A 27,579-nucleotide genomic window follows, 5' to 3' on the forward strand; every position below is an offset into this window, starting at 1 on the left:
CCGGCTGGCTCACTGTAGGACTTTGTTGGGCAAATACATTCTCCTTCCTAGCCCCAATTTCCCCCATTTGATTGGCTGGGCTATACTATTTCTCTAGAGCTGTGATCTCTTGCTTTCCAAAGTCCTGATTCTCAACTGTTGCACCTGATTTGGAGGTGTCTTTGTTCCAGTAACTCCTTTGTAGGCTTCCTCACTGCCTTGTGCCTCTGGTTGCTTCCCACCTATTCACATTTCCCCCAGAACCAAGATTCACTGAAGTAGACCCAACATTACAACTTGGGGAAGACAGTTTCCAAATCTGGAGCCCAGGGAAACACGGGTGCTGGACAGTGCCAGGAAGAGAGCAGGTATGCAAGTAGTCAAGTGGTGGGCTTGAAATAACCCTGAGGTGAGGGGGCGCTGTTGCACGCTCTTCTCACAGGAGCTAGACCTCTGTGTTCTTTGCTCGGCTGCCAAATAGTTCATCACACCAGTCAGCTTTGGGACTAACAGATACTGGACATTGGGTTGGGCCCAAAAGCAATAGGGCTTCGGGGAAATGAAAGTGGTCTTTGACATACTAAAGGGGTCTCCCAACTGGGTGCCTGTCTTCTTGGTCCTGATAGTTGTCAGTCTCAGGAGAAGATTGTGTACGTGCAATGGGATGTGGGAGGGCAGGCAGGATGAGTGTGAGGGAAAGTGGTAGGAGAGGGAGGTCAGAGAGGACATGGGAGGCAGATGGTGTGTGGCTTTGTGAGTAATTTTAAAGACTTTAGACTGCAGGATTTTGAGCGGAGAACTGGCATGCTCTTAGTGAAATGTCGCAGGGGTGTCCAACTTTTCAGCATCTCTGAGACACACTGGAAGAAGAAGAGTTGTCTTGGGCCACACATTAAATACACAAACACTAACAAACACTGAGGAGAAAAAAGGTTTTAAGTAAATTCACGATTTTGTGCTGGGCTGCCTTCACAGCCATCCTGGGCCGCATGCGGCCTGCAGGCTGAGGGTTGGACACCCCTGGAGGGGGTTGTAGCAGCAAGGGAGGAAGAAGTGAGACCAGGAAGGAAGCTCCCATAGTTATCCAGGTAACAGATGATGGTAGCACAGACCAGAGTGGAGGCAGTGGAGGTGGTGATAAGCAGTCGAATTCTGGATATATTTGGCAGATAGAATTGATTCGTTGGTGATGATACCAGGTGCCCACAAAAGTGTAAGAGTGAGGGATTGACAAAGTGAGACTAGAGCCAGGGGAGCTGGCCCTCCCAAAAGCCGTGGAAGATACAGGGTTTTATGAAAGATGGTTTTACCAAGAGTGTATGTGAAAGATATTACCCAGAAGTCCAACAAGCTAGAAAAGCTTCCACTGGATATAGATCTGGGAAGTCACTGGGGATGTGGCCACGGCTAGTAGGAGGATGACTGAGGGTGTCCATCAGACAGCAGTAGGGGGTCAAGAGAATGGTCTGTGAGGAAAAAGAGACTATATGGAGCCTCCTTGTTCCAGAAGTTTGACTGCAGAGAGATGGTAGCAAGAGGCAGCCCTGGCCCTGGGGTTGGGTTTGTTTTTATTTATTTTTTAAAAGATTTTATTTATTTATTTTTAGGGAGGGGAAGGGAGGGAGAAAGAGAGGGAGAGAAACATCAATGTGTGGTTGACTCTTGTGCACCCCCTACTGGGGACCCTGCCCACAACCCAGGCATGCACCCTGATTGGGAATCAAAGTAGCGGCCCTTTGGTTCACAGGCCGGCGCTCAACCACTGAGACACACCAGCCAGGGCTGGGTTTGTTTTTAGAAGATGGAGGGATGTGAGCTTGTTTATGTGCCAAGGGGGAAAAATCAATCATGTTGAAGATACAGGAAGCGAGATAACCGATGTACGGGAGGCCCTGGATAGGTGTGGGGGACAGGATCCAGAGCCCCTAGAGATGAGTTAGCCTTGACTGGGAGGAGGGACCAAGACAAGAGGGAAGGGTGGATAGGTACACTCGAGTTTGTGGTTATGGGAAGTTAAAGATGTTTTATCTGAAGAGCTTTGCCTGCTCTGGGAGGTCGACAGCAAAGTCCCCAAAGGAGAGGCCTAGCAGTAGTGGGGGAGTTTCAAGGAAGCTTGCTTATATTGGACACGATTTGAAATAGTTACTACACAGAATGGGCCAGTTGATAAAGGCCTAGCTGGGGTGCCCCCCCAGGAATGTACAGCATTCCTATTCAGTTACATGAGATCCTAATTCCTAGCTATGTGACCTTGAGCAAGTTACGTAACCTCTGTGCCTCCGTTTTCTTCATTTGAAAAGCGTGCAAGAGTAAAAGAAAGCTATTGCATGAAATGAGTTAGCCCCTGCTTGGTGATTACTGAGCACAATGCCGTAGTAAATGTTCAGTGCACATTAACTCTTTAGATTTGTATGATAATTAGTTATTTCGATTTCTTCTATGGTGTTCACTAGCCCAGGTCTAGGTAGAAGATGATAGCTTTGTGCAAAGTTTCTGTGTTACCGGGTGAAAGATGGAAGTGACTGAATGAACAGGGAAGGAAGTGAAGATGGGGAGGGGGGCAAACGGAGAGAAAGCGGAGAATCACGTGGTGCCTGAAACACAGAGCGTGGCACGGAGCAGGCCTCGAGAAATACCTGTGAACTGAAAGAATGGAAGATCCTTCAGGGTCAAACTACAAGGTTCTAGGAATGGCACTTCTGGAAAAGTAGGCAGTTCTGGCTGGGAAGGGGGGCGGACCTGCATTTTTAGGCAGGGACAAGGCAGGGGGTCAAATGGAAGGTAGATGCTGTTGTGAGAGTGAGGGAGGTGAAGGAACTACTGGTGAAGGTACTGGAGGGGCCGGGCCTCTGCTTTTCTACTGGGAAGAAGCAGGCTGTGGTGGGAAGGGACGGGCAAAGTAGGAGCCAGCAAGTAGACCAGTGTCTGGTAGCTAATGTCTTCGGTGGCTGTGGGCGGACAGAGGTCAGAGGGTAACAGGATGAAGCAGAAGGTTGTTTACCTTGCGTCTTGGTCAAGCAGCTGGAAGAACAGGGTTCTCTGCGGCTAGAGAAACAATAAAGTCCCTGTAGATCTTGGAAATAACCAGAGAAGGTAGGGAAAAGGAGAGCTACCTCACATGCCCTGCCCCTCACTCTGCACTTGCCCCAGCCCCTTTAGCCCATGCCTGGGACTGCCGCCTCTACCTGACTTGCCATCACTCGTTAGTGTCAGCTCTCTCATGAGGGCCAGCGCTACGGCCTCCAACAGCTGATGGGATGCCACCTCTCTCAGTGAGGGACAGCCCTGCGCACGCACTGCTCAGGTGTGTGAAAAGAAGTCAGGGCTTGCCCCTTCCGGTCCCTCAGTGCTCCCACTCATACATGAGGCAGGACATGGCATGCTGGGAAGAGTCCAGGTCTGAGCAACAAGGAGCCCTGTGTGTTCTAGTCCTGCCTCTACCATCGCCTTACTGTGTGATCTTGGATGAATTCCTTTCCTTCTCTGGACCTTCATTTCCACATCTGCACAAAAACTGTTCCATTTACCTTATAAGGTTGTTCCAGAAATAAATGAAACGACGGATGCACGGATAATTCATAAACAGTCAAATGCTCTCTGCTTGCAAGAGAGTGGTTAGATTAATGCTGCCAGAATAACCCCGTGCATATATGGCCTATTCACTTGTGACTGAGGAGCTAAGATCCACAATGGGAGAAGGAAAATCTCTTTAATAAATGGTGCTGGGAAAACTGGACAGCCACATTCAAAAGAAGGAAACTGGACCGCTAGCTCACACATACACACAAATGAACTGAAAGTGGATTAAAGCCTCGAATGTAATACCTGAAACTGTAAAACGGCTAGAAGAAAACATAGGCAATAAGCTTCTTCACACTGGACTTGATGTAGATTTAGCCTATGTATTTCATAGCAAAAGCAAAGGCAACCAAAGCAAAAATAAACATATGGAACAACACCAGACTGAAAAGCCTGGGCGCACACTGAAGCATTATTTATAATAACCAATTTATAAATAATACCGTGGCAGAGGAAACCATCAAAAAAATTAAAAGGCAACCTACAAAATGGGAGAAAATATTTGCAAACCGTGTATCTGATAAAGGGGTTAACATTCAAAAGATATAAAGAACTCATGCAACTCAATGACAAAAAAACCCCAATCTGATTAAAAAATGAGCACAGGCCCTGGCCAGGTGGCTCAGTGAGTTGCTTGGAGTTGTCCTGTGCAGCAAAGCTTGCAGGTTTGGCCTTGGATGCTGTGGCTCACTGGATTGAGCGCAGGCCTGCGAACTAAAGGGTTGTGGGTTTGATTCCCAGTCAGGGCACATGCCTGGGTTGCAGGCCAGGTCCCCAATCGGGGGCGTGTGAGAGGCAACAACACATTGATATTTCTCTTTCTGTCTTTCTCCCTCCCTTCCCCTCTGTAAAAATAAATAAATAAAATCTTTTTTAAAAAGCTTGTGGGTTCGATCCCCTGTTGGAGTGTGTATGGGAGACAACCGATCAAAGTTTGTCTCTCAGAGAGTTGATGTTCCTCTCTCTCTCTCTCAATTCAATAATATATACCAATAAATAAATATCCTCGGGTGAGGATTAAAAAAATGGGCAGAGGATCTGAATAGACTTTTTTTTTTTTAAAGGAAACCCACAGATGGCCAACAGGTATACGAAAAGGTGCTCAACGCCGCTCATCAACAGGGGAATGTAAGGCAAAAGCACAATGAGTTATCACCTCACACCTGTGAAAATTTTGGCTATTATCAAAAAGACAAGAAATAACACGTGCTGGCGAGGCTGTGGAGAAAAGGAAACCCTGTTCACTGCTGGTGGGAATGTACACTGGTGTGGCCGGTAGGGAAAATAGTATGGAGATTCCTTAAAAAATTAAAAATAGAACTGCCATATGATATGGCAATTCCGCTTCCAGGTATTTCACCTGAAGAAAATGAAAACGCTAACTCGAAAAGATACATACATGCCCACGTTCAGTGAAGCATTCGTTATAATAACCAAGACGTGGAAGCAACGTAAGTGTCCGTCTACGGATGGATGGATAAAGAAAACGTGCTGTATATACTGTGTGTATATTCAACCATAAAAAATGAAATCTTGCCATTTGCAACAACATGGATGGGATGGACCTTGAGGGCGTTGTGCTAAGTGAAATAAGTCAGATAGAGAAAGACAAATAATGTCTAATCTCACTGACATTTGGAATCAAAGATTTTACCAAATGACCTTGCAGGTCCAGAGAACAGGTTGGTGGTTGCCAGAGGCATGGTGAGGGGCGTGGGTGAAATGGTGAAAAGGGTCAAAAGTTACAAACGTCCTTTTATAAAATAAATAAGTCATGGGGAGTGTAATTCTCAGCACGGTGACTGTAATTAATACTGTGCTGCATATCTGAAAGTTGCTAAGAGTGTAAATCTTAAAAGTTCTCATCACAAAAAAATGTGTAACTATGTATGGTGACAGATGCTAACTAGACTTATTGTGATCCTGTAACGATACACACAAATATCAAATGGTTACGTTGTACACCTGAAACTAATATAATGCTGTCCGCCAAGTCTATCTCATCAGAAAAAAATGTAGTGCTGGCAGATTTGCCCTGGGAAATCAGAGAACATACTCTCCGTACATTCAGCAGGCCGTTCTGATGACTGTGCAGACCCCGCTGCAAGAGCTTACATTTTCAAGTCCAAAAGACCAGAGTATTTAGGGCCTTCCCCAGGCTAGTCCCTGGCCTAGTTCTTGTTCAAATACATTGAACTCGAACCAAACTTGACTGGTAATCCAAACTGTCCTGCTTTTCCCCACGTCTATGTCTTTGCTCTTCGAGTTCCCTCCCCTAATGCTTTTTCTTTCCTCTGTACTAATGAAAACCCTTTCCATCATTCCACGCCAGATCAAATGCCACCTCTTCCATCATACTTTCCTTCAAGATAGCAGCTGAAGGGGAGCTCTCTGGTTTCTGAAATGCAACAGACCATTTTGCACTTACAATCTAGTCTTTGGGGGCCACCTTTCTGAATAAAGGAAAATAATTTTTCCTTTAAAGGAAAGAATGCAGACTGATCAGTGGCATGTGAAGAGCAGAGCTAGCTCCGGGCTCTGGGCAATGACGGGCAGGAAGGGATTAAGGGAGGGAGGGAGGGAAGTCAGGAGGAGGAAGGGGAGGTGAGGAGGAGACAGGGAGAGACAGAGAGAAGGAGGGACAGAAGGGGGGCCTAGCTCACCTGCTGCAAGGGTTAAGATTTGGCTTTCTTGGAAGCTGTTGGCTGTACTGGGGGTTGGGGGGAGACTAGGTTATCATCTGGGACCAATGCCAACAAGACGGTAAAGACCGAGGGAGAGATTACATTCCAGGAACAGTGCTATCACCTCTGCTTCATCCTCACGCCTCCCTAGGGAAGGTTGCCTCAGAAGATTCATCATCAGAATTTGAGGGGATCCTTTCCAACCCCTGGCCTGTTGTCTGGATGGGAATAGTTAGGCCTGGGGAGTGGAGGGGACTAAGCAACCAGGCCTTGAAGTTGTCTCTGCCCACCAGCAACACAGGCAACTGGAAATAGAATAGCCGATAACATGGGCGCTCAACTTAGGGTCTCATTCTGCTCATCTGGGAAATGGAGTTAAGAGTTTCAGCCCTTCCTCTCTGTCTAGAATTTGGTATGCTCCTACACCCTCCTCAAGCACACGTCCTTTGAAATTCTCAGAGTATCCACATGGGTCAACCAGAGAATCTGTGTCCCAAATGCCGCAGGGGAGGCCACCCTGCCCAGGCCCCATTCGAAGGTTGTACTTTCCGGGGGGCCTATAGCAGATGGGGTTGAGTCCTAATCCTCAAGGGACTTGAATAAGGGGCTGGGGGTGGGGGGAAGAGCCGGGAAAACTCATCTGTAAGAAGGGAGGTGGGGCTGCCTGCCCTGAAGCCCTCTGTCTGTGCCTACAGCCCGGTCCTTCAGTTCTCTTTGCTCCCTGCGGATAAACAGTTGCACTGCTCTCCAAAATGCATCAGAATGAAAGTCTGGAAGCTGAGCGGGGCAGGACCACGGAGCTAGGTGTCCAGTTCAGCCACTAGGAGCTAGGGCGAGCGGAGGAGGGAAGAGTTAGGAGAGGCAAGTCAGTTCATGACGCCATCGCATGCCTCCCTTCCCTCGTGACAGATTATGATGTAGGGGGACTGTCAAGGCAGCTCCCAGAAAGATATAGTGCTTCCCAGCTACAGATTGTCTGGGCTCTCCTCTCTCATTCCTTCACCCTGTGCCTCTTTCACTGCGCCTCCACATCCCCACACAGATGTCTTGCAGGAGAAATATGAGAAGGTATTGTGGAAAGTTAAAGAGTTAGCAAAATGAAAGTGCTTGGCTCTAAATTGGTGTAGTTATCTCTGCAGGTCCTGTTTTCTTCCTTGCCCCGCTTTTCTCCACAGCAGAGGGTACTGACTGATCAGTGCAGGTCGTGATTTCCAGGATCCCTCCTCAGTCATCTTTTGGCTGGAGTCCACAGGGAGAGGCACCGGTGGGAGAGTAGGAAAAGTGGAGAAGTCAGAGTATTTCACCTCCACCTTTTGTGCTTCTGGCGGCATCTGCTGTGTATATTCACGGCACCCACTGTTATTACACTTCCCATTCTGCTGTGTGATACAAGTTTCTGACCCAGTTCACACCACGTGCTCCCACTGTTCCTCCATTGCTCACCTCCCCATGATCTGCTTTATATTTCAAGGGGGCTGATCCCCCCTTGGGCTGTGTGTCCCAGGCTCTCAAATTAGTTCACTTCCAGTTTTCCCTAATGAGAGAGACATTGGAGGCAGATTGAAGGGCACGAATGAGGGAGAGGAACCCTGGCTGGTGTGGCTCAGTGGACTGAGCGCTGACCTGTGAACCAAAAGGTCACTGGTTTGATTGCCAGTCAGAGCACATGCCTGGGTTGGAGGCCAGGTCCCCGGTAGGGGGCGAACGAGAGTCAATCAACTGATATTTCTCTCACATATCAATGTTTCTCTCCATCTCTTCCTCCCTCCTTTCCCCCTCTCTGAAAATAAATAAATAAAATCTTTAAAAAAAAAGAATGAGGGAAAGGAAAGGGTATATTTTCATTTCCTCTGGTTTGGGCAGCATTTCTCTTCTATGGTTCAAGCACCTATGGACAGACCTGTGATCCCACTTTCCATCAGGTGACCCCTGTCCCTGCGCTCTAGACATCCTTTCTCCCTCACTCCTTTAGCCAGGGGTAGTCTCGGACTCCCAACACCACTCACATCTTGGTTACCTTCCCGTCCAGCTCGGACTCTCCGTCTATCACCTATGTAACCAATTTCTTTTCTGCATTAAATTCGGTCATAAATATTTGGTAGTTTGTTTTCCCAGTTTGGTCTTGATTATAAACTGGACTAAAGAATGCAGCCTGTGATTGAAGGTGAGTGAATGGGAGGCTCGCTGGTCACTCGACTCAAAATAATAGGGGACTGGGTGACAGCCCCTGAAAAGGTGTGTGGCAGCAGCCAGAGAAATGGAGGGAGGTACAGGGCTGAGCCAGCTGCTGCTACTCTTCCACGCACTTGAATTCTTTAAGACCTTGCTTCTAGAACAACACAGCTCCAAATCCTCTCGAGGATTTGGGTAAGCAGGTGTGGACCATTGGGTTAGTTTTTGCATTTTCTCTTTCAATGGCCAGAACTCCCATACCTGTCAAATGCCAGACCGTCACCATCCTTCCTCATGGCCAACCACACCACTCCCTACCACTCCCCCCACACACACACCAGACACAGCAGCCACCAGGGTTTGTTTTGTTGATGATTTTATTGTGGAGGATCATACAAGACAGCAGCTCTGAGTGAGTGGGAGGAGCTCTAGTGCCCTCTACCTACCTCGGTCCCCAAGAGGTTTCGGGGGTGTTGTGGATGTCTGGGTACACTGCAAGATTACAATTTGTGTTGGAGGTAGCTAATCAGAGCAGGGGGGATATCCAGGTGATCAATGGCTTGTAGCTTGCTGGCCTGGCGCAGAGCTCTGCGGATAACTAAACGGGCCTGTGACAGGAGCGTTCGTGGAGTGGCTACAGCAAGGAGAAACAGGTCATGAGAAGCGATCCTCAGGGCAATTCTCCCTCCCAAGGCCACATCCACCCTGCCTTCGCCACTGCAGCCTTAAATGTCCTCTTCCTTCTAAGAAAAGCCCCCCACCTTCATTTCAATGTGTGGTAGCAATAGGGACACACTGAGGCCTAGCGAGGGCACGCTCAAGGCCACAAGGCAGTCACTGGCAGAGCCAGAACAAGATATCGGGCTACTGCTACCCCCCTACCTCGTGTTAGTAATCTTGTCCCTCATAAGGAATGTGTAGCCTCTTCTCTACGGGGCCTCCAGTAGTGGGAGGATGATGGTGTTTTCTGCAATTCATCCCAGAAGGATTGGCTTGGGGGATGATTTGGGGACCGGGGACCTGGACCTTCACACCAGGAGGCTTATAGGAACGGCCTGCTTGACACTCACCTCGGGCTTGAAGCAGTAATAGGGTGCCTTTATTGTTTTTCCAGTTCAGGTCCAGGAGAAGAGATGGAAGGTAGAGGTTAGCACCGAAATCAATTAAGAGCTGGATGTACTGTGGATCACAATGGTGGTGGAGGCAGGTTTCGAGGACGGTGCGGGGCTGTGGAACACGAGCTAATAGGTACTGGTCAGTGCAGTTGTAGTCAGGGTCTGCCCCATAGAGCAAAAGCAGGCGGAAACAGTCAAGGTGCCCATAGACGGCAGCCAAAAACAGGGGGCCAGAAAATGAACTCATGTTCAACGCCCAGACTGGTAGTTTAACCTTGACATTTGGATCTGCACCATGACCTAGGAGCTCCTGCAGGATGGCAACAGCACCATCACGCGCGGCTGTGAGCACGGGAGAGCAGCTGTTGTAGATGCTTCCGCCGGGACAGGCGCCGGCTGCCAAAAGCGTGCCCACGCAATCCAGATGGCCATGGCTGACGGCGGTAAAAAGTGGTGTCTGTGCCTTGATGTCCAAGCTGTCAACGTCGGCGCCATGTGCCAGGAGGACCTGCAAACAGCTCAGGTGGCCGGAAGAAGCAGCCAAGTGCAAGGGTGTCCCAGGAACACCCCAGCCAGTCTTCGTGTTGATGAAACGTTTATAATGCTCCTGGCGCAAAAGCTGGTCCAAGGTGTAGGAGTCGTTTCTGTTCACTGCCTCACTGAGAGCCTGCTTCTCCTCCGTGTTGGTGTCATCCTCCTCCTTGTTGGGCTGCAGGAGGGAGAACATTTTGCTGATGTCCATGAAGTTCATGTTACCTTATGGGAGAACTATCCTCATCATGAGGAGGAGAAGATGCCAGGTCTGTGGATGACAAAAAAAGGGGAGAGAGATTGAGTGTCCCCATCAAAAGCCTGGATACCAGCCCTTGCCCTTCTCCCCATCCTTCACCATCAGATTCTTCACTCATGGGTCCCCTGCTTATAACTCCTACCCCCTGTTATTTTAAGCCCCAGAGACGGCTGCCAAACCAGATCAGGCCTTTTCACAGCTTGGTACTTTTGAATATGCTGTTCTGTCTGCCCTTCAAACTGCCACATCTGGGAAGCCCTGCCTAATCTCCTCCTCCCCCTGCTCAGGGATTCCCAAAGATCACAAGTCCGCTTTAGCTATGAACTTTCACACCACGTTTCCACTTGTCTGTGCTCCATTACTGTGTAAAAGCCATAATGAGGACCCCCGTATTCATCTTGTATTCCTCCAGTCCCAGCAGGGCTTATATCATGGCTGGGGATTTGGTAGATGCATCTTCCTTAGTTCAGAATGTGGACGCTAATGAGAGGGCCCTGGCCTGGCAGTTTCTAGGCCAACAGAATGGTGCTTTGTGATGTTAAGTTCCCACTCCTGAGCATTCTGACCCCACCTCTTAGCCTTTGAGATGAAGTGCAACCTCTTCACAGCTGCTCATATGTGACCTCCCCTCAGACTCATGCCTCACGCTTCAGGCAACAGAATGGGTGGGAGTGACATTTACTGATTAAATAAAGAGGTGGCATTACAGAGAACCCACTTCAAGTAAAATGGAGTCGAAGAGATGGCAGGAAATAGTGGAGGTGTCCAGGGAAAGTCCTCTTCTCTGGTGACAACTGCACCTCCTTGAAACCCATGGCTTCCCCATCCCTCTGGGTCAAGCCTTTTCCCATCTTCTCTGCTCCACCCAGCCTATAACGATGCCTGAACCCTCACCTCACTCTTCCCAATACCCCCAGACCCTGTGAAATCACCCGTGGCACAATGCCTGACTCAAGCTAACTCTGACCTTAACAGTCCTGTTTCTAGAGTTTAAACTCAGTCACCCACCTCAGTTTGTAGTGTCGGCAGGGTAAGCTGGTAGGTTTTCCAGAGCCCGAGTCTCCCCACTCTCCCATTACCTGCAGCTGTGGCCTCAGGGCCACACACCGCCTTTTATTTACTGTCCACCCCCGCCCCCTCTTTTTTAGCTTGGGACCTCAAGCACACACCTCAAAAACTTTCTGAGTCTCTCTCACCTTTAGACCCCTCCCCACCCACAAGCATCAACTTCATATATGGTCTTAATATTTACTTATTTTGGGGTGCAATTATAAGAAGAGGGTTTTAAAAATAAGGCAGACCTAAGGTGGCAACTTAGCAACCCCAGAGCCTAGCTGAGTAACCTTGGGCAGGATTCTTCCCTTCTTTGGACTCAGTTTCCTTATCTGTAAGACAGAAATAATAGCCCCTGCTCCATGAGCCTGTTAAGGGGAAGAGAGCTACCATATATTAGATCTGCTGCCTGAAGGTGAGCTTCCTCTGCACCTTCAATCTCCTCCTCCCCCTCAACCATCTTAGGAAACAAAACACTTCTGTGGTCCTTTGTCCCAACTCTAGATACCTTTCCTTTCCTCTCTTTCTTCTTTATAAAACATATCCAAAGAGTTGCCTACTGCCTGCTTTCCCACCTCTCGTTCCTTCCTCCCTGCTCCTCAGTCTGACGCTACTTACCCTCAATCACACACTGAGACAGCTCTTTTAAAAAGTCATTCTTGTGGTTACATCTACCAGCTGCTTCTCAGATCTTTCCTTCTCAGACTTTCCTGGGACATCTGTCCCCATTGACCACTTCCTCCGACATGGTCGTCCCTTGGCTTCCTGGTCAGCATGCTTTCCTGATTTTTCTCCCCTTTGTTCTCCCTTGAAAGTTATTTCCCTAGTTCTCTCCTTGATCCTCTTCTTTTCAGTCCCATAGCTGTAGCTCGCATATTTATCAGCTCTCTCTTTAGCCAAAAAGTATACATTCACTGAGTTTCTTCAGACGCTTCAAAGTCAGCAGATCGCAGCAGCAGCAGCAGAATCACAAAACTTGATCAATAACTCGGTTTCTTACCATCCACCTGGTCAACCAAACCCAAAACTCAAGACTCATCTCCCAGTCCCTTTCTCTCTTCATCCCACTCCCACCCAATTGGTCAGGTCCTGTGGATTTGACTTCCCAGAGGTCTCTGTAATAGGCCACTGCCCTCAGGCCCATCCCATTGCCAGTGCTTTATCTAGGCCCCTATCATCTTTTGCCTCAATTGCTATAGGGGTCTCCTAGCTAGTTTCTCATTTCAGCATTTTCTCCACATTGTGGTTGAAATGATTATTTAAAAATACAAATCTCACCCATGCCAATCCCGTTTTAAATCCCTTAACGGCTTCTCTTTTTTCCAGAGTATAGCCCTGACACCTTAGCCTGGCTCAGAGGTCCTTCATGAGCAAATCTTGGCCAACATCTCCAACCTTACTTTCTACTAATCCTGTATTTATACCCCCAAGATTCAGGGATAAGAGAAGAGAAATGATGACCCTCCATGAATATACCTTCTTCCGTCACATGCATTTTCTTCAGATGGGTTAGTTCCTTCAGGGTCTGCGCATTTCTAGCACTATAGGAGTCATCACACTGTATTGAGTGCTGAGTGCTTCTATATGGGTCTGCTTTGCTCCAGTGAAGATGAAAGGCCATATGAGGTACTGGTAAAACATGCTCTGGCGTTCTGCTTCAATTCCAGATCCACCAACTTAGTAGCTGTGTGACTTAGGGCCGATCACTTAATCTCTCTGTGCCCATATTTTCATCTGTACAGAGAGGATGATAGTAGTACCTGCCTCAGAGGGTGATTGTTAGGATTAAATGAGTTATTACACATTAGGTGTTTAGAATGGCTCCTGAATGTAGTACTCAGTAACTGTTTTCAATGTGATGATGTTATCCACGTTTCCCTACTCCCCATCCTGTTTTTCTATTGCAATCTGAACAAATGAACACACAACCCTCCCGCGCCTTGTCTCTAGATTTGCATTTCAGCTCCCAGAATCCTCAGCCGTGAGGGCCATGCTGAATTCCATGGGCTTCATTCATGGAAGGTTTCTTTACAAATCATTTCTTCAGACAGAAAGCAAAGACTCCCTTCTTAATGTTTTTTGTGGGGGAGGAGTTCGTCCAGGGAGAAGAAGGCAGGGGGTGTGCAGGAAAATGCCAGAGGTCTCACCCAGGTCACACCGGGAACTCACAGCAGGGTCCATCTGATGAGCCTCCGGAGGGAAATCAAGCCATGGTCCCCAGTTGGCTTGGGCACTTTAGTGGATTATGCCTTATTAGATAAGAAAATCTACTCTACTTGTCTAACTTCACCTCGTTGTGGTTTACTAATCAATAGTTATTATGTGACCATTGTGTACAAGGATCCCCTTCCCGATTCTTCAAGTGCTGGGGTTTGTGTGTGTGTGTGTGTGTGTGTGTGTGTGTAAAAGAGACATTGGCCCCTGTGGCAATCTTTGGGTCCCATTTGAGAATGGTTTTTAATACATAAAATAAAATTAAATTAAATAAGGTAAAATACATAGGTTTAAAGCAAATAAGTTATATTGAGAGACAGCTATTAAATACTTAAAAGATTATATGATATAGTAATAAATGTTCCTTATTAACACATTACATAACAAGATCTGGTAATTTCTATGTTGATGATGAGCATAAATGACAATTCCAGAAGTCTGCCATGACTGTAATATGATACGAAATGTCTGTTATTTCTTCTGGTGACCATAAAGTTACATAAACCAGTAATACTGCTGTCATTTGCTGCCTGCATTCATCCTTGCAAGAAACGGTAACTTTCTAGTTACAGATTACGGGGATAAAAGGTCGCATCTATATTTTTGCACCTTTTGAAGTCTGTCTAAGGCCCTCTTCAGGGTCCATGAATCTAGGTTAAGAGCTCCTAGTGGAGAGTGGCTGGTTTCTTTGGGCCCCAGAGGAGTCCCCAGGCATTAGTAGACCATTTCTTAGACTCATCTTTCCCACATCCTGAGGAGCTCTGTCTGCCCTTCTGCTCTGAGACCACCTTGCTGCACCCCCCACACACACACACACACTCACAACTACCACACAAGGACATAAAGACAAATCTCAACACTCTCTGAATTGTATAAGGTTCATTTATCTCAAGAAGTAGGTCCATTGGGACCCCAAAGCCTAGGCAGACACAGCAGGAAGCTGTCACTGTATCCCTTTCCCTCTGTGGGTAGGTTTACCTACAGACCTCCCAAGTGCCCCCAGAAACCAGATGCAGTGGGAACAACCCATGGGCCTGCACGCTCACTATTCCATGGCGGTGTTGTGGGGTCCTAGGCTGCAGGTACTCACCAGGCTTCTGCCTGAGGCTGCACTGCCTAGGGTTGCCACTGTTCCCACCTCTCTGCGAAGCACTGGGCCCTGGTGGTTCGTCCTTGGGGAGCCCCTGCTGCCCCAAGGCTGGAGCAGGACAGACTCTCAGTTCCCACTGTTAGCACTGCCTGAAGGCTAGGCGTCAGCCCCTGGGCTGACTAGGTCCATAGGGCTAATTTTAGGTTGCCCTCCACCCCCCTTCCAGGGCCGTGTTATCTTACTAGTGCCATTCTGGGAGTGATCTCAGCCAGAGGAGGGGGGCCATCCATGGGGAAGTCCTGGAAGGACTGACAGATAGACAGTGCCCGGTGAGGTCAGGGCTCATGCTCCCAATGTGTCCCTGTGTACCCCTCCCCACCATTCCAATGGGCTACACGGCTAGACCCCTGAGCTTCCTTCCTCTGGACCACACCTTCCTTTGGTCAGGGGCCTCTTTTTTCCTCTCTAACGTAGCCTCTCTGGATTTCCTTTTCCTTTCTTGAAGGTCCATCAAGACATCACCTCCCTTCCTCTCACCCTGTCCACTCCCAAGACTGAGGAGGGCAGTGGGAAGTAGAGACCTCCTCCGTACTGGAATGTGTACCAGCAAGGTTTTCTGAAGTTTCATAAGGTCCTGATCATGTATAAAGGCTTCCCCAGTCCACTCACCCACCAGGCTCAGCCTGAAGAAAATGCCCATAGCCTCCCCACTCTTCTCAAGCCTAAGGCATCAAACAAAATCGAAATGATTTGTACAAATGACACTTTTTTCCAGAAGTCAAATTATAACCAAAAACATCTGATGACTAAAATTATATAAGCTAAGGACCAAAATGTGGAAAGAGAAGGATCAGAGAAGATACAACGGAAAATCATTTTACTGCTTTAAAATGAAAGGAACAAGGGAACTATCAAAAAAAGGTAAATTAAGAAATGGTTCCTACTTATAAATGGAAAAAACTCAAAATAAGCTAGTTCTTTAAAAATACAGAATTTGCCCCAGCTGGTGTGGCTCAGTGGATTGAGCTCAGCCTGCGAACCAAAGGGTCGTGGATTCGATTCCCAGTCAGGGCACATGCCTGGGTTGTGGGCCAGGTTCCCAGTTGGGGGGAGCATGAGAGGCAACCACACATTGATGTTTTTCTCCCTCCCTTCCTCCCTTCCCCTTTGCCTAAAAATAAATAAATAAAATCTTTTAAAAAAATACAGAATTTAACAAGTTAGTAAGAGGAGGTAAGTAAAAAAGACATATTTACACATTAAAAAAGGACAGCCAAAATGATGGGCTCCTCTAAGCCCATCATTTGTTTTTCCTTTAAGGAGGAAGACTGTTTTGTATCCATAGTTTACCTATGTATGGGTAAGAAATCAAAGAGCTATGCTGGCTCTTCTGCCCTACTTCTGACTGTTAAATTAAAAGGCACCTCTTTCCCACAGAGAAAAGTAACTAATGAGGTGAGCCTTTAAAAGGGTGTTTACAAGTGGATGTGGTAGTACAGAGATGGCTCTTTCACTAAGATATCTCATTTTTTAGTGGAAACCAGACACAGAGTATTTGAATAGACATCTCGGGTGAGAACCTGGATTCTGTTGGCAATGGGATTCTGAAAACGCTGACGATATACACTGCATGACCCAAACTGCTGGAGGCTTACCCTCCCTTGGCATGTGCGAGTAGATAAATCATGACTGAATATCACTAGGAAAATGTACAGCGAGTATCATCAATCCCAAGATGCAAATCTGGAGTTTAAACAAAAAGAAACTCATCCCCTATCCAAGGAGTATTTAGGCTTGCTAGAAGCATGGACTTCTTTGAAAAGTGTACATCAGCACAAAGTGATATACCGGCCAAATTATAAAAGTTATGCCAACTGGATCTAAAAATCCACAAACTTGATGTGATGTCTAGAGAAGCAAAATTACTGGTTTTCATGAAAAACCTAAGAGCAGGCCTGTTTCAGGAAGACTCAGACGGGCACACAGGCCATGTGTAAGCTAGGGTCTAAAGCACTGACATTTTCTTTTTCTTTTTTTTTTAAATTTTTATTGTTATTCAATTACAGTTGCACACCTTTTCTCCCCATCCCTCCACCCCACCCCAGCTGAACCCCCCTCCCTCCCCCCCCTCCCCCCTGGTTTTGTCCATGTGTCCTTTATAGTAGTTCCTGTAATCCCCTCTTCCCACTGTCCCCGCCCCCCCGGGCTATTGTTACATTGTTCTTAACTTCAATGTCTCTGGTTATATTTTGTTTGCTTTTTTCTTCTATTGATTACGTTCCAGTTAAAGGTGAGATCATATGGTATTTGTCCCTCACCACCTGGCTTATTTCACTTAGCATAATGCCCTCCAGTTTCAGCCATGCTGTTGCAAAGGGTATAAGCTCCTTCTTTCTCTCTGCTGCGTAGAAATCCATTGTGTAAATATACCATAGTTTTTGGACCCACTCGTTTGCTGATGGGCACTTAGGTTGCTTCCAGTACTTGGCTATTGTAAATTGTGCTGCTATGAACATTGGGGTGCACAGGTTCTTTTGGATGGGTGTTTCAGGGTTCTTAGGGTATAATCCCAGCAGTGGAATTGCTGGGTCAAAGGGCAGTTCCATTTTTAGTTTTCTGAGGAAATTCCATATTGTTTTCCACAGTGGCCTCACCAGTCTGCATTCCCACCAACAGTGCACTAGGGTTCCCTTTCCTCTGCATCCTCTCCAACATTTGTTTGTGGATTTGTTTATGCTGGCCACTCTGACTGGTGTGAGATGGTACCTCATTTTAATTTGAATCTCTCTGATGGCTAGTGATGCTGAGCATCTTTTCCTATGTCTCTGGGCCCTCTGTATGTCTTCCTTGGAGAAGTGTCTGTTCAAGTCCTTTGCCCATTTTTTAATTGGGTTGTTTGTCTTCCTGGAGTGCAGTCGTGTGAGTTCTTTATATATTTTGGAGATCAGGCCCTTGTCTGAGGTATCATTAGCAAATATGTTTTCCCATACTGTTGGTTCTCTTTGTAATTTGGTGCTGTTTTCTTTAGCCATGCAGAAGCTTTTTATTTTGATGAGGTCCCATTTGTTTATTCTTTCCTTTATGTCCCTTGCTTTAGGGGATGTGTCTGTGAGGATGTTGCTGCGTGGAATGTCTGAGATTTTCCTGCCAATGTTTTCCTCAAGGACTTTTATGGTGTTACAACTTATATTTAAGTCTTTTATCCATCTTGAGTTTATTTTCGTGTATGGCGTAACTTGGTGATCGAGTTTCATTTTTTTGCACGTAGCTGTCCAGATCTCCCAACACCATCTGTTGAAGAGGCTGTTTTTGCTCCATTTTATGCTTCTGCCTCCTTTGTCAAATATTAATTGACCGTAGAGACTTGAGTTTATTTCTGGGCTCTCTGTTCTGTTCCATTGGTCTATGTGCCTGTTTTTATGCCAGTACCAGGCTGTTTTGATTACCGTGGCCTTATAATACAGTTTGATATCAGGTATTGTGATCCCTCCTGCTTTGTTCTTCTTTCTCAAAATTGCTGCAGCTATTCAGGGTCGTTTATGGTTCCATATGAATTTCTGAAATGTTTGTCAATAGTCTCCTGAACTGCTGTTGAGAATGCTAATAATCTATGTCATTCATTCAGACCTCACAAATTTGGAATTGATCATTTTAGAATGCAGCGGATTCAAGTTTACCCATGGACTATATGAAAACAGGAGTTGGCTTAGTGAGTGTTATAAAACCCAGCTGGGGTGTGGGTTGGACAAAGCAAGTGTAACTTAAGAAAACTATTCCCTCGTATGTTCTAAACCATCAAGGACTCATGCACCCATGTTAACAGTTGAGGAACATTCTGATTTATTTGTCAGACAAATGTCAGGGTCTTTATTGGCAATAACAATAGCTTACATCCTATGAGTAAACATACATGAAAGTGAAGTTTTCTTTGAAACCACTTTGTAATTCAGTTGTCTGTTACATACTGTCTCTCCAGCCCCTCCCTCAGCAGGATCTTAATTCACCACAGTGACAATATTTCCACTTCGTTCTCATGCTACAGCAGTGAGGGGGAGAAAGTAGGGAGGAAAATGGAATAATGGAACCAGTCTAATATTTCAGTTTAAAGGCAACATCTCTAAAGTTAAATCCCATTCTAGAACAATAACATATTCTCTCTTGCCTACATTCCAGACCACTTGACACGCATATACTGGTTGCTTAATTATTAAATGCCCTAAATCCCCTTGCAGGTTCTTAAGTGGGAGGAGGGGTGCCCAGGCCCTGCCCATGTAAACCAGTTAGAAAAGCAGCATAACCTTCTTTGGCACACGGATCATTGTGGGTGCTACAGGTGCACCCAGCATGGAAGCAGGTAAGTAGCTTACTGTCGCTGGGAGCAGCCTGCCTCCTCGCTGCTAGCCTTGGAGATGACTATGGCCTCAGAGGCACCCATGGCCTCAGAGATGCCTGGGTCTCCAGAGAAGCCCACATTCTCAGAAATGCTTATGGACCTAAAGCTGCCTATAATCTCAAATTGTTCATACTGGCAGTCGCCACACTGGCATTTTGCTTGATCCTTCTGAGCTTGGAGGCCTCCTTCCTTGGACAGAGCATGCAGGTCTCCCATAAAATCAAGAGGATTGGTCAAAGGACTTTCCGGATGCTGAGATAATAAATCCCCAAAGTGACAGCTGGTAAAGAGTTCTTCTGGTGGCTCATCGAGAGCTTTCAGTTTCTGTTATGGAAGCAAGGAATGGTTGAGAAGAATTATACACAGGAGAAAAACTAGGAAAATATCACATAGACCTGCAGGGATCCTGCCTACTGTTACTTATATGGTATCAAATGACCTTCTGTCCCCCCCCAACTTTACCCATAATCATTTTTCTTCATCATTTGACATAGTGCTTTAAAAGCCCAACCATTAAAAGATCCTCAAGGGTCTTACGTCTATAACAGTCTTTTTTTCTAATAAATGCAATTTTATTACTGGGAGCAAGAGGGCAAGGGGGAGGCTCACTAACATTTGTTGAATGCCTCTATGTGCCAGAATGTTTACATAAAGTATTTCCTTTTATACTCATAAGAATCCTACTAAATAGGCATTAGCTGTATTTTACAGATGAGGAAACTGAGGCTCAGAAAATGTAAGTTAGTCACCCAAATTTACACATTTAGGAAGTGGTAGAGCTGGGATCTGACTCTATCTCTTTTTTTAATGCCAAAGTCTATAATCTGTCTATAACCTGTCAACTACTTCATGCTACCTCCAATGGATATTTTCACTTTCAGGGACAACAAAATGATTCAATGATACTTAACTTTCTGGCGGTCATAGACCCTTCTGAAAATCTGAAGAAAATAATGGAACCTACCTTCTTCTCAGAAAACTGCATGGATGCATGTATGTGAGCATGAGACAGCAAAATACACAGATTTTAGATATAATTTCAGGGGTGTCACAGATGCCCCAAAGGCATCTGTGGACTCCTGTGGGTTCATGGGCTCCAGTTAAGAGCTCCTGCCTTACAGAACAGGCATACTCATTTTTTTCCAGATACCATGAAATCAATCAACCAATCAATAAATCTGTCTCTGTTTCTATCTCTCCCGTGCACACACATACACAGTGATAACCCCTGGAGGGAAAAACTAAATGGGTAGATGCTGGGGAAGTTTTTTAAACATTTCTTCATCTTATATGCTTTTGTATTCTGCATATTCTAACTTTGCACATTAGTTACCTTTAAACAATTTCCACAGGGTTGCCCTAACCAGTGTGGCTCACTTGGCTGGGCGTCGTCCTACAGAGCGAAAGGTCACTGGTTTGATTCCCAGTTGGGACAACATGCCTGGGTTGCAGGTTCAATTCTGGGTCAGGGTGCCTTCAAAAGGCAACCGACTGATGTCTCTCTCTTACATTGATGTTTCTCTCCCTCTGTCTCTCTCTCCCTCCCTCTATCTCTCTAAAAATGAGTAAATAACATTTTCCAAAAAATAAAGAATAAAATTTTGACAGGTTTATTTCAGTAATAATATTAGGGACCACTTTTTTCTTCTGTAAATTAAAACATGACGTTAATAATTATGTATATATTCTTAAAGCCTTACTTAATTTTTTACTTTATAATCAGAGAATGATCTGATTCTCTCTCAGGAAGCAGGTAGCAATAAGTCAGATGGCTGAGTCTAGAAGAAGTGACCTACCTGCTCTGGAGGCCTTGCTGCTAATAGCTAAAGAGTAGGCAGGAGACCCTAGGAAAGTTTTCCTACTTCTCAGTGCTGCCTAGGACTTGGTCTTCCCAGGACTACTTGCTTCCCTTGTTTCCTATAATTTTTTAAGGCATGTTTCATTTTTCCTTCTTTATCTTTTTTTACTTTATTTATTGTTTATTTAGACATTTTAGACAAAGAGGGGGGAGGGAGATAGAGATAGAGAGCTCTCTGTTGTTCCACTTAGTTATACATTCATTGGTTGACTGTTATATGTGCTCTGACAGGGGATTGAACCTGCAACCTTGGCATATCAGGACAATGCTCTAATTAACTGAGCTACCTGGCTAGAGCCTCCTCTTCTTGTTTTAAAATTCCTCACCCAAGGATATATGTATTGATTTTAGTGAGAAAGGAAGGGGGAGAGAGGAGTGTGTGGGGGGGGGGAGGGGGGGGAGAGGGAGAGAGGGAGAGAGGGAGAGAGGGAGAGAGAGAGAGAGAGAGAGAGAGAGAGAGAGAGAGAGAGAGAGAAACATTGATCAGCTGCCTCCTATACATGCCCTGACTGGGGATTGAACCCACATCCTGGTATGAGCCCTGACCAGGGATCGAACCTACAACCATTTGGTATACAGGATGACGCTCCAACCAACTGAGCCACCTAGCCAGGGCATCTCTATTTTAAAAAAATGGAACAAAGTAACTGACTATTGCTTCCCAAGAGGACATTTAAAAGTTTGAGATCTGATGTAATCACAATACATTTATTTTCCAATAAAAGGTATTTATTTACTTATGGGAGAAGAAAAGCTATGCCTTAATCTGGCCTAAAGTGGGTTCACACCCAGTTCCTAAACAGCACACCCTTTCTAAGAATTCTTTTCTAAGAAGTACTCCTCCCTATCCTTCAAACACACTGTTAAGGACCATTAGATTCTAGAAGCAGCTCAGCATTTTTTAATATTTTGAAAGAAAATCTTAACTTGTTTAATCTGTAATTAAAAACAAGTGTCTGATTTGGGTTGTGCTGGTATTATAGAGCAAAATCAACACACACAGCATGAGCACTCAATGAACAATTTGCAATCTATGTGGGGAGAAAATGAGAAGTTTTACAAGGTTTTCCTAATTTAAAATATAACAATTCCATTGTTCTTACCACTATACCCAAGATGTTATACTTATTCTCTTGACGGATAAAAAACACCAGTATGACTTCCCTGTTGTTCCCTCTTGTTTCTCCTAATAATTACATCCAAATCAAAAAGGGAACCAATCCACTTGTTTAACTAGCTGAGTGTGGTATCTACCACATTCTATGGGAAATAAAAAAAAGAGTTGTGCCTCAAACTCTGTATACCCAGGACATCTGGACGCCAGAAAGTATAGCAAGCCAGCCAGGCACCTTCTTGCAAGTACCAATTCAACTCCAGGTGGGCTGGGCCTACACAGAATGGGAAAGAGGGGCTCATTTTGAGACTTTTTCCAGAACCATTTCTAGTTTGGGGACACCTACCTGCAACATTTTCTGCTTCTCAATTTCCAGCAGGCTCTCTATCATACTTTGCTGGGGATGTAGCCCTTTGTCAAAGCGATTATACATTCCACACCAGAACCTTGAATAAACAAAAAAAGAAAAAAAGTGCATTAAGTTTAGCTGGAGGAATAGATGACTATTTCTTTCCTTATGTCAAGAAAATATTACCCCGGTAGATGGGCAGATCTCAAAAATAAGGTAATTTGAATGACATTAAAAAGACTGGACATGCTCACAACTGAAGAGTAAAGTTCAAAGCAAAAAGAACTCTGCTGAAACAGACACTTTGGATGTGAGCAAATTTGAGCTTCTTTTTAAAAATTAAGCGGAACTTTTAAAAAAACATTTTATTTATGTTATTTTTAGAGAGGGGAAGGGAGGGAGAAAGAAAGGGAGAGAAACATCAATGTGTGGTTGCCTCTCATACACCACCTACTGGGGACCTGGCCCAAAACCCAGGCATATGCCCTAGCCTGGGAATAGAACTGGCGACCCTTTGGTTTGCAGGCAGGCACTCAATCCACTGAGCCACACCAGCCAGGGCTGTACCCAGAATTTTAGAAAAATGCATAGTGCTTTTGCTCATCCTTTCCCACCATCTTCTCAGTGCAGCACAGTGCAAATGGGAGGACTGTGCTCAATTCCCACTTCCTCGATGAGGATGGAAGGAAAAGACTGAAAGCTAAAAAGACTGAAAGACTGAAAGCAATGTTCTGGCTTGTCTATGGGCTGCCCAAGGGATTAATTCCTGTCTCACCTGCCATGAAGCACTAACTGGAATGGTCAAAGCAGCGGCACGTGAGAGGTGCAGGTGCCTTGGGGCAAGAGATTATGGACAGAGGAATACAAGAGAACTTCCAAGGCTTATGAGAAGCAGTGCTGAAGCTCTTTGGAAAATCAGTACATGTAAAAGTACTTGAGTGTATGGGGAATTGGAATAAAAGCACATGCACAAGCCCAGGGAAGATACATGTCCAGAAAAGGTTTGAAAGGATCCTGAACTTTTAAACCGGGTTGATTAGTAGAGACCGTCCCTTGAATGGAGACAAGTCCTCAAAGACTGGGAGAGGTATCTAATTTTTAAATGCCCCAATTTCAAGAAAAGATGATGAATCATAGAGAGAAACAGAGACACATAGTCCATTCAAAGGAATGAAATAAATATCCAGAAAACTTAAAAGTGGCAGGCCCTTGGCTTACTTGACAAAATATTTAAAACTGCTTTAAATATGTTTATTGAGCTCAAAGAGGATGAAGATAAATAAACAAAATAAGGAAAATGATTTAGAATCAAAATAAGAATATCATTAAAGAAGTAAATATGTTTAAAAAAGAACCAAACAGGAATTTGGGAGTTAAAAACCCAAAACACTAAATTGAAATATTCACTAGCTAGGCCCAACACAAATTTAATTAGAGAAAAGAATTGGCAAACTTGAAGACAGGTCATTTGAAATTAATGAGTCTGTGGAACCAAAAGAAAAAAGAATGAAGAAAAATAAACAGAGCTTAAGGGAATCATGGGACAACATGAATTATACCGATACAGGCATAATGGGAGTCTCAGAAGGGGAAGAGAAATGGGAAAGGGTGTAGGGGTTAACTGAAGAAATAATGGCTGAAAACTTCCCAAATTTGAGGACGAAAATTAATATAGAGTATAAGAAGCTCAGCAATTTTCAAATAAGATAAAATCCAAATAGATCCACACCAAAACACATTAAAATAAAACAGAGTTTCTCAAAGACAAAGAGACAATCTTGACAGTAGCAAAAGAAAAGTGACTCCTTAAATACAAGAGAGCCATTAAAAGATTAACAGTGAGACTTCCACAAGGATGGCGGCATAGGTAAACACGGCTCACCTCCTCGCACAACCACATCAAAATTACAACTAAACTATAGAACAACCATCACTCAGAACTGGCAGAAAGCGAGTTGAATGGAAGTCTGACAACTATGGAACTAAAGAAACTACATCCATCCAGACTGGTGAGAGGGGCAGAGATGCAGAAATGGCTGGTCCCACACCCACAGGTAGTGGATAAAAATTCAGGAAGGATATATTGGGAGCAAGGAGTCCAAGCCCCACACCAGGCCCCATGGCCCAGGGTTCCAGTGCGAGCAAGGTGAGTCCCCACTACTTCTGTCTGCAAAAACCAGCAGGGATTGAGTCAGTGGAAAAACGTCAGGAGTCCCAAGCATGAACTTACTCAGACTCACTCCCTCTGAGCTCCAGCACTGGGGAAGCAGCTGGAAAGGCACCAGTGGCATACAGGGAGGAACTGAACTGAAATGTCTGGCATCAAGGTGAGAGTTAGGGACAGCTTTCTCCCTACAGAAAGGTGGGCAGAGGCCATTGTTCCTTTTCTAAACCCTTTCCCCATAAAGCCACAGAGCTGGCAGGTGGGTGCCATATCTGAGGCTCCATCAACCTGGCTCATACTGTTTGCCCCACCCTGAAGATTCCCTGAGGCTCCAGCCCAGCCAAATTACGGGCCCATCCAACCTGTTAACAGTTGCTTTTCCATATGAATGGCTGGTCTTGCCTCATACTTCACAACTTCCTAAATTCTCTCAAACAAGCTACAGCTGGCCTCAATGAACCCCCAGTCCCCATATCTCTTGCTAAGTGGCCCCAGACCCAGCACTAGCAGCAGCCAGTCTAAGTTCATAGCTTGACTTTGCCTGGGAATCTCCAATCCAGGAAAAGTAGCAGTCATCTGTAGATTGCTTTGTAACTCAAGCAGGGTGCATCCAGGAAGAACACAGGTGGAACTCCACCACCCTGCCCCTGCACAGCTGATTCTCCACAGTGGGTGGAGGTTGGTGGTCAGTGGTCACAGCCAAACCTTGCCTCTGACTGGCCTGGGTAAATCCTTCCCATTTGATCTACCAATAGCAACCAAGGCTCAACTATAAGAGGAAGGTGTATTTAGCCCACACAAAGGGCACATCTCGAGTACCCAGCTTGGGGGATAGGGGAGGCTGTGCCACTGGGCCCTACAGAACACACCTACTACATTAGGCCATGCTACCAAGACATGGAGTCATAGCAGCTCTACCTAATATATAGAAACAAACCCAGGGAGGCTGCCAAAATAAGGAGACAAAGAAACATGACCCAAATGAAAGAACAGATCAAAACTCCAGAAAAACAACTAAACAAAATGGAGATAAGCAATTTATCAGATGCAAAGCATAGAACACTGGTTATAAGGATGCTCAAGGAACTTAGTGAAGATATCAACAGCATAAAAAAGATCCAGTCAGAAATGAAGGATACACTAATTGAAATACAGAACAATTTACAGGGAAACAACAGTAGAGTGGATGAAACTAAGAATCAAATCAATGATTTGAAATGTAAGGAAGCAAAAAAATCAGCCAATTAGAACAACAAAAAGAAAAAAGAATTCCCCAAAACGAGTGTCCTGGCTGTTGTGGCTCAGTGGATTGAATGCTGGCCTGCAAACCAAAAGGTCACAGGTTTGATTCCCAATCTAGGGCACATGCTGGGGTTGCAGGCCAGGTCCCCAGTAGGGGGCATGCAAGAGGCAACCACAGATTGATGTTTCTCTCCCCCTCTTTTCCCCTCTCTAAAAATAAAGAAACAAAATCTAAAAAATCCTGAAAATACTAGAATGGTATTAAGCAGCCTCTGGAACGAGATCAAGAGTTCCAACATTTGCCCAGGCTGGTGTGGCTCAGCAGTTGAGTGCTGGCCTGCGAATCAAAGGGTCACCGGTTTGATTCCCAGTCTAGGGCACATGCCTGGGTTGCCGGCCAGGTCCCCAGTGTGGGGTGTGCAACAGGCAACCACACATTGATCTTTCTTTCCCTCTCTTTTCCTCTTCCTTCCCCTCTCCAAAAAATAAATAAAATCTTTAAAAAATTTTTTTTAAAGTTGAAAGAGTTCCAACATTCACACCATAGGAGTGCCAGAACGAGAAGAGAAAGAGCAAGAAATTGGAAATCTATTTGAAAAAATCATGAAAGAAAACTTCCCTGTTTTGATAAAAGGAATAGACATGCGAGTTCAGGAAACACAGAGAGTCCCAGACAAGATCGATGCAAAGAGGCCCACTCCAAGACACACCATAATTAAAATGCCAAAGTTTAAAGACAAAGAGAAAATCTTAAAAGCAGCAAGAGAAAAGCCATTAGTTATCTACAGGGGAGTTCCCATAAGACTGTCATCTGGTTTCTCAAAGGAAACTTTGCAGTCTAGAAAGGATTGGCAAAAAATATTCAAAGTCATGAAAAGCAGGGTCCAAGTCATGAACAGCCAAGACTGCTCTACCCAGGAAAGCTATCCTTCAGAATTGAAGGGCAGATAAAGAGCTCCCCAGACAAGAAAAAACTAAAGGAGTTCATCTTCACCAAACCATTATTATATGAAATGTTAAAGGGAGTTATTTAAGAAAATGAAGATCAAAACTATGAACAATAAAATGGCAATAAATACATGCCTATCAACAATTGAATCTAAACAAACAAACTCAGCAAACAAGAACAGAGACAGAATCATGGTTACAGAGAGTGTTTTCATGGTTGCCAGATGGGAGAGGTATATGGGGGAACGGGTGAAGAGGTGAGGAATAGGTGAATAGGTGAGGAAGAGGGGTAAGAAGTATAAATTGGTAGTAACAGAATAGCCATGGGGATGTAAAGCACAGTATAGGAAATGGAGGAGCCAAAGAACTTATGCATATGACCAATGGACATGAAAAAAAGGGGGGGAATTGCCTGAGGGAGTTGGGGGTGCTGGCTGGAAGGGGCCCAAGAAGGAAAAATCAGAACAACTGTAATAGCATAAATCAATGAAATATAATTTTAAATAAATAAATAAAAAGGAAAAAAAAGAATATAAACTATACCCAAGTGGGATTTATTCCTAGAATGCAAGAATGATTTAACATATACAAAACCAATCAATGTAATATACTGCATTAACAAGATTGGGAAAAAACACATGATAATCAGAAAAAACATGACAAAATTCAACACACTTTCATGATAAAAAAAATACTCAACGTATATACTAGAATAGAGGGATGGTATGTCAATGTAATAAAGGTCGTATATGAAAGATAAGAGGCTGAAAGCATTTCTTGTAAGATAAAGAACAAGACAAGGGTGCTTATTCTTGCCACTTAGTTTTATATAGGT

The 27,579-nt window shown here is 45.1% G+C and overlaps 2 protein-coding genes across 3 annotated transcripts in view; both read right to left on the reverse strand.

The window, feature by feature from the left end:
• Positions 1-8,789: 8,789 nt before the first annotated feature.
• On the reverse strand, positions 8,790-14,820 carry ASB12 (ankyrin repeat and SOCS box containing 12). Of its 2 annotated transcripts, XM_053917380.1 has the most exons (4): positions 14,677-14,820; positions 12,849-13,106; positions 9,485-10,331; positions 8,790-9,048 (listed from the first exon to the last, which is right to left on the reverse strand). In XM_053917380.1, the coding sequence occupies exons 3-4, from the start codon at positions 10,278-10,280 to the stop codon at positions 8,915-8,917; spliced, it is 930 nt and encodes a 309-aa protein (XP_053773355.1). In that variant the 5' UTR covers positions 10,281-10,331; positions 12,849-13,106; positions 14,677-14,820; the 3' UTR covers positions 8,790-8,914. The 2 variants fall into 2 exon arrangements, with proteins under 2 accessions (XP_053773355.1, XP_024410957.2); XM_024555189.3 differs by lacking the exon at positions 12,849-13,106.
• A 4,215-nt stretch (positions 14,821-19,035) lies between these two features.
• The window catches only part of MTMR8 (myotubularin related protein 8), a 43,452-nt gene continuing 34,908 nt past the window's right edge, over positions 19,036-27,579 (reverse strand). Inside the window, exons 12-13 of the mRNA XM_024555214.2 lie at positions 22,364-22,487; positions 19,036-19,393 (exon numbers count right to left, since the gene is read on the reverse strand). Coding sequence (XP_024410982.2) covers positions 19,040-19,393; positions 22,364-22,487 — 478 coding nt within the window. The 3' untranslated portion in view covers positions 19,036-19,039. The remainder of the gene's footprint in view (positions 19,394-22,363; positions 22,488-27,579) is intronic.

This window comes from Desmodus rotundus, chromosome X (assembly GCF_022682495.2).
Source record: "Desmodus rotundus isolate HL8 chromosome X, HLdesRot8A.1, whole genome shotgun sequence".
In the NCBI taxonomy this organism is placed as follows: Eukaryota; Metazoa; Chordata; class Mammalia; order Chiroptera; family Phyllostomidae; genus Desmodus; species Desmodus rotundus.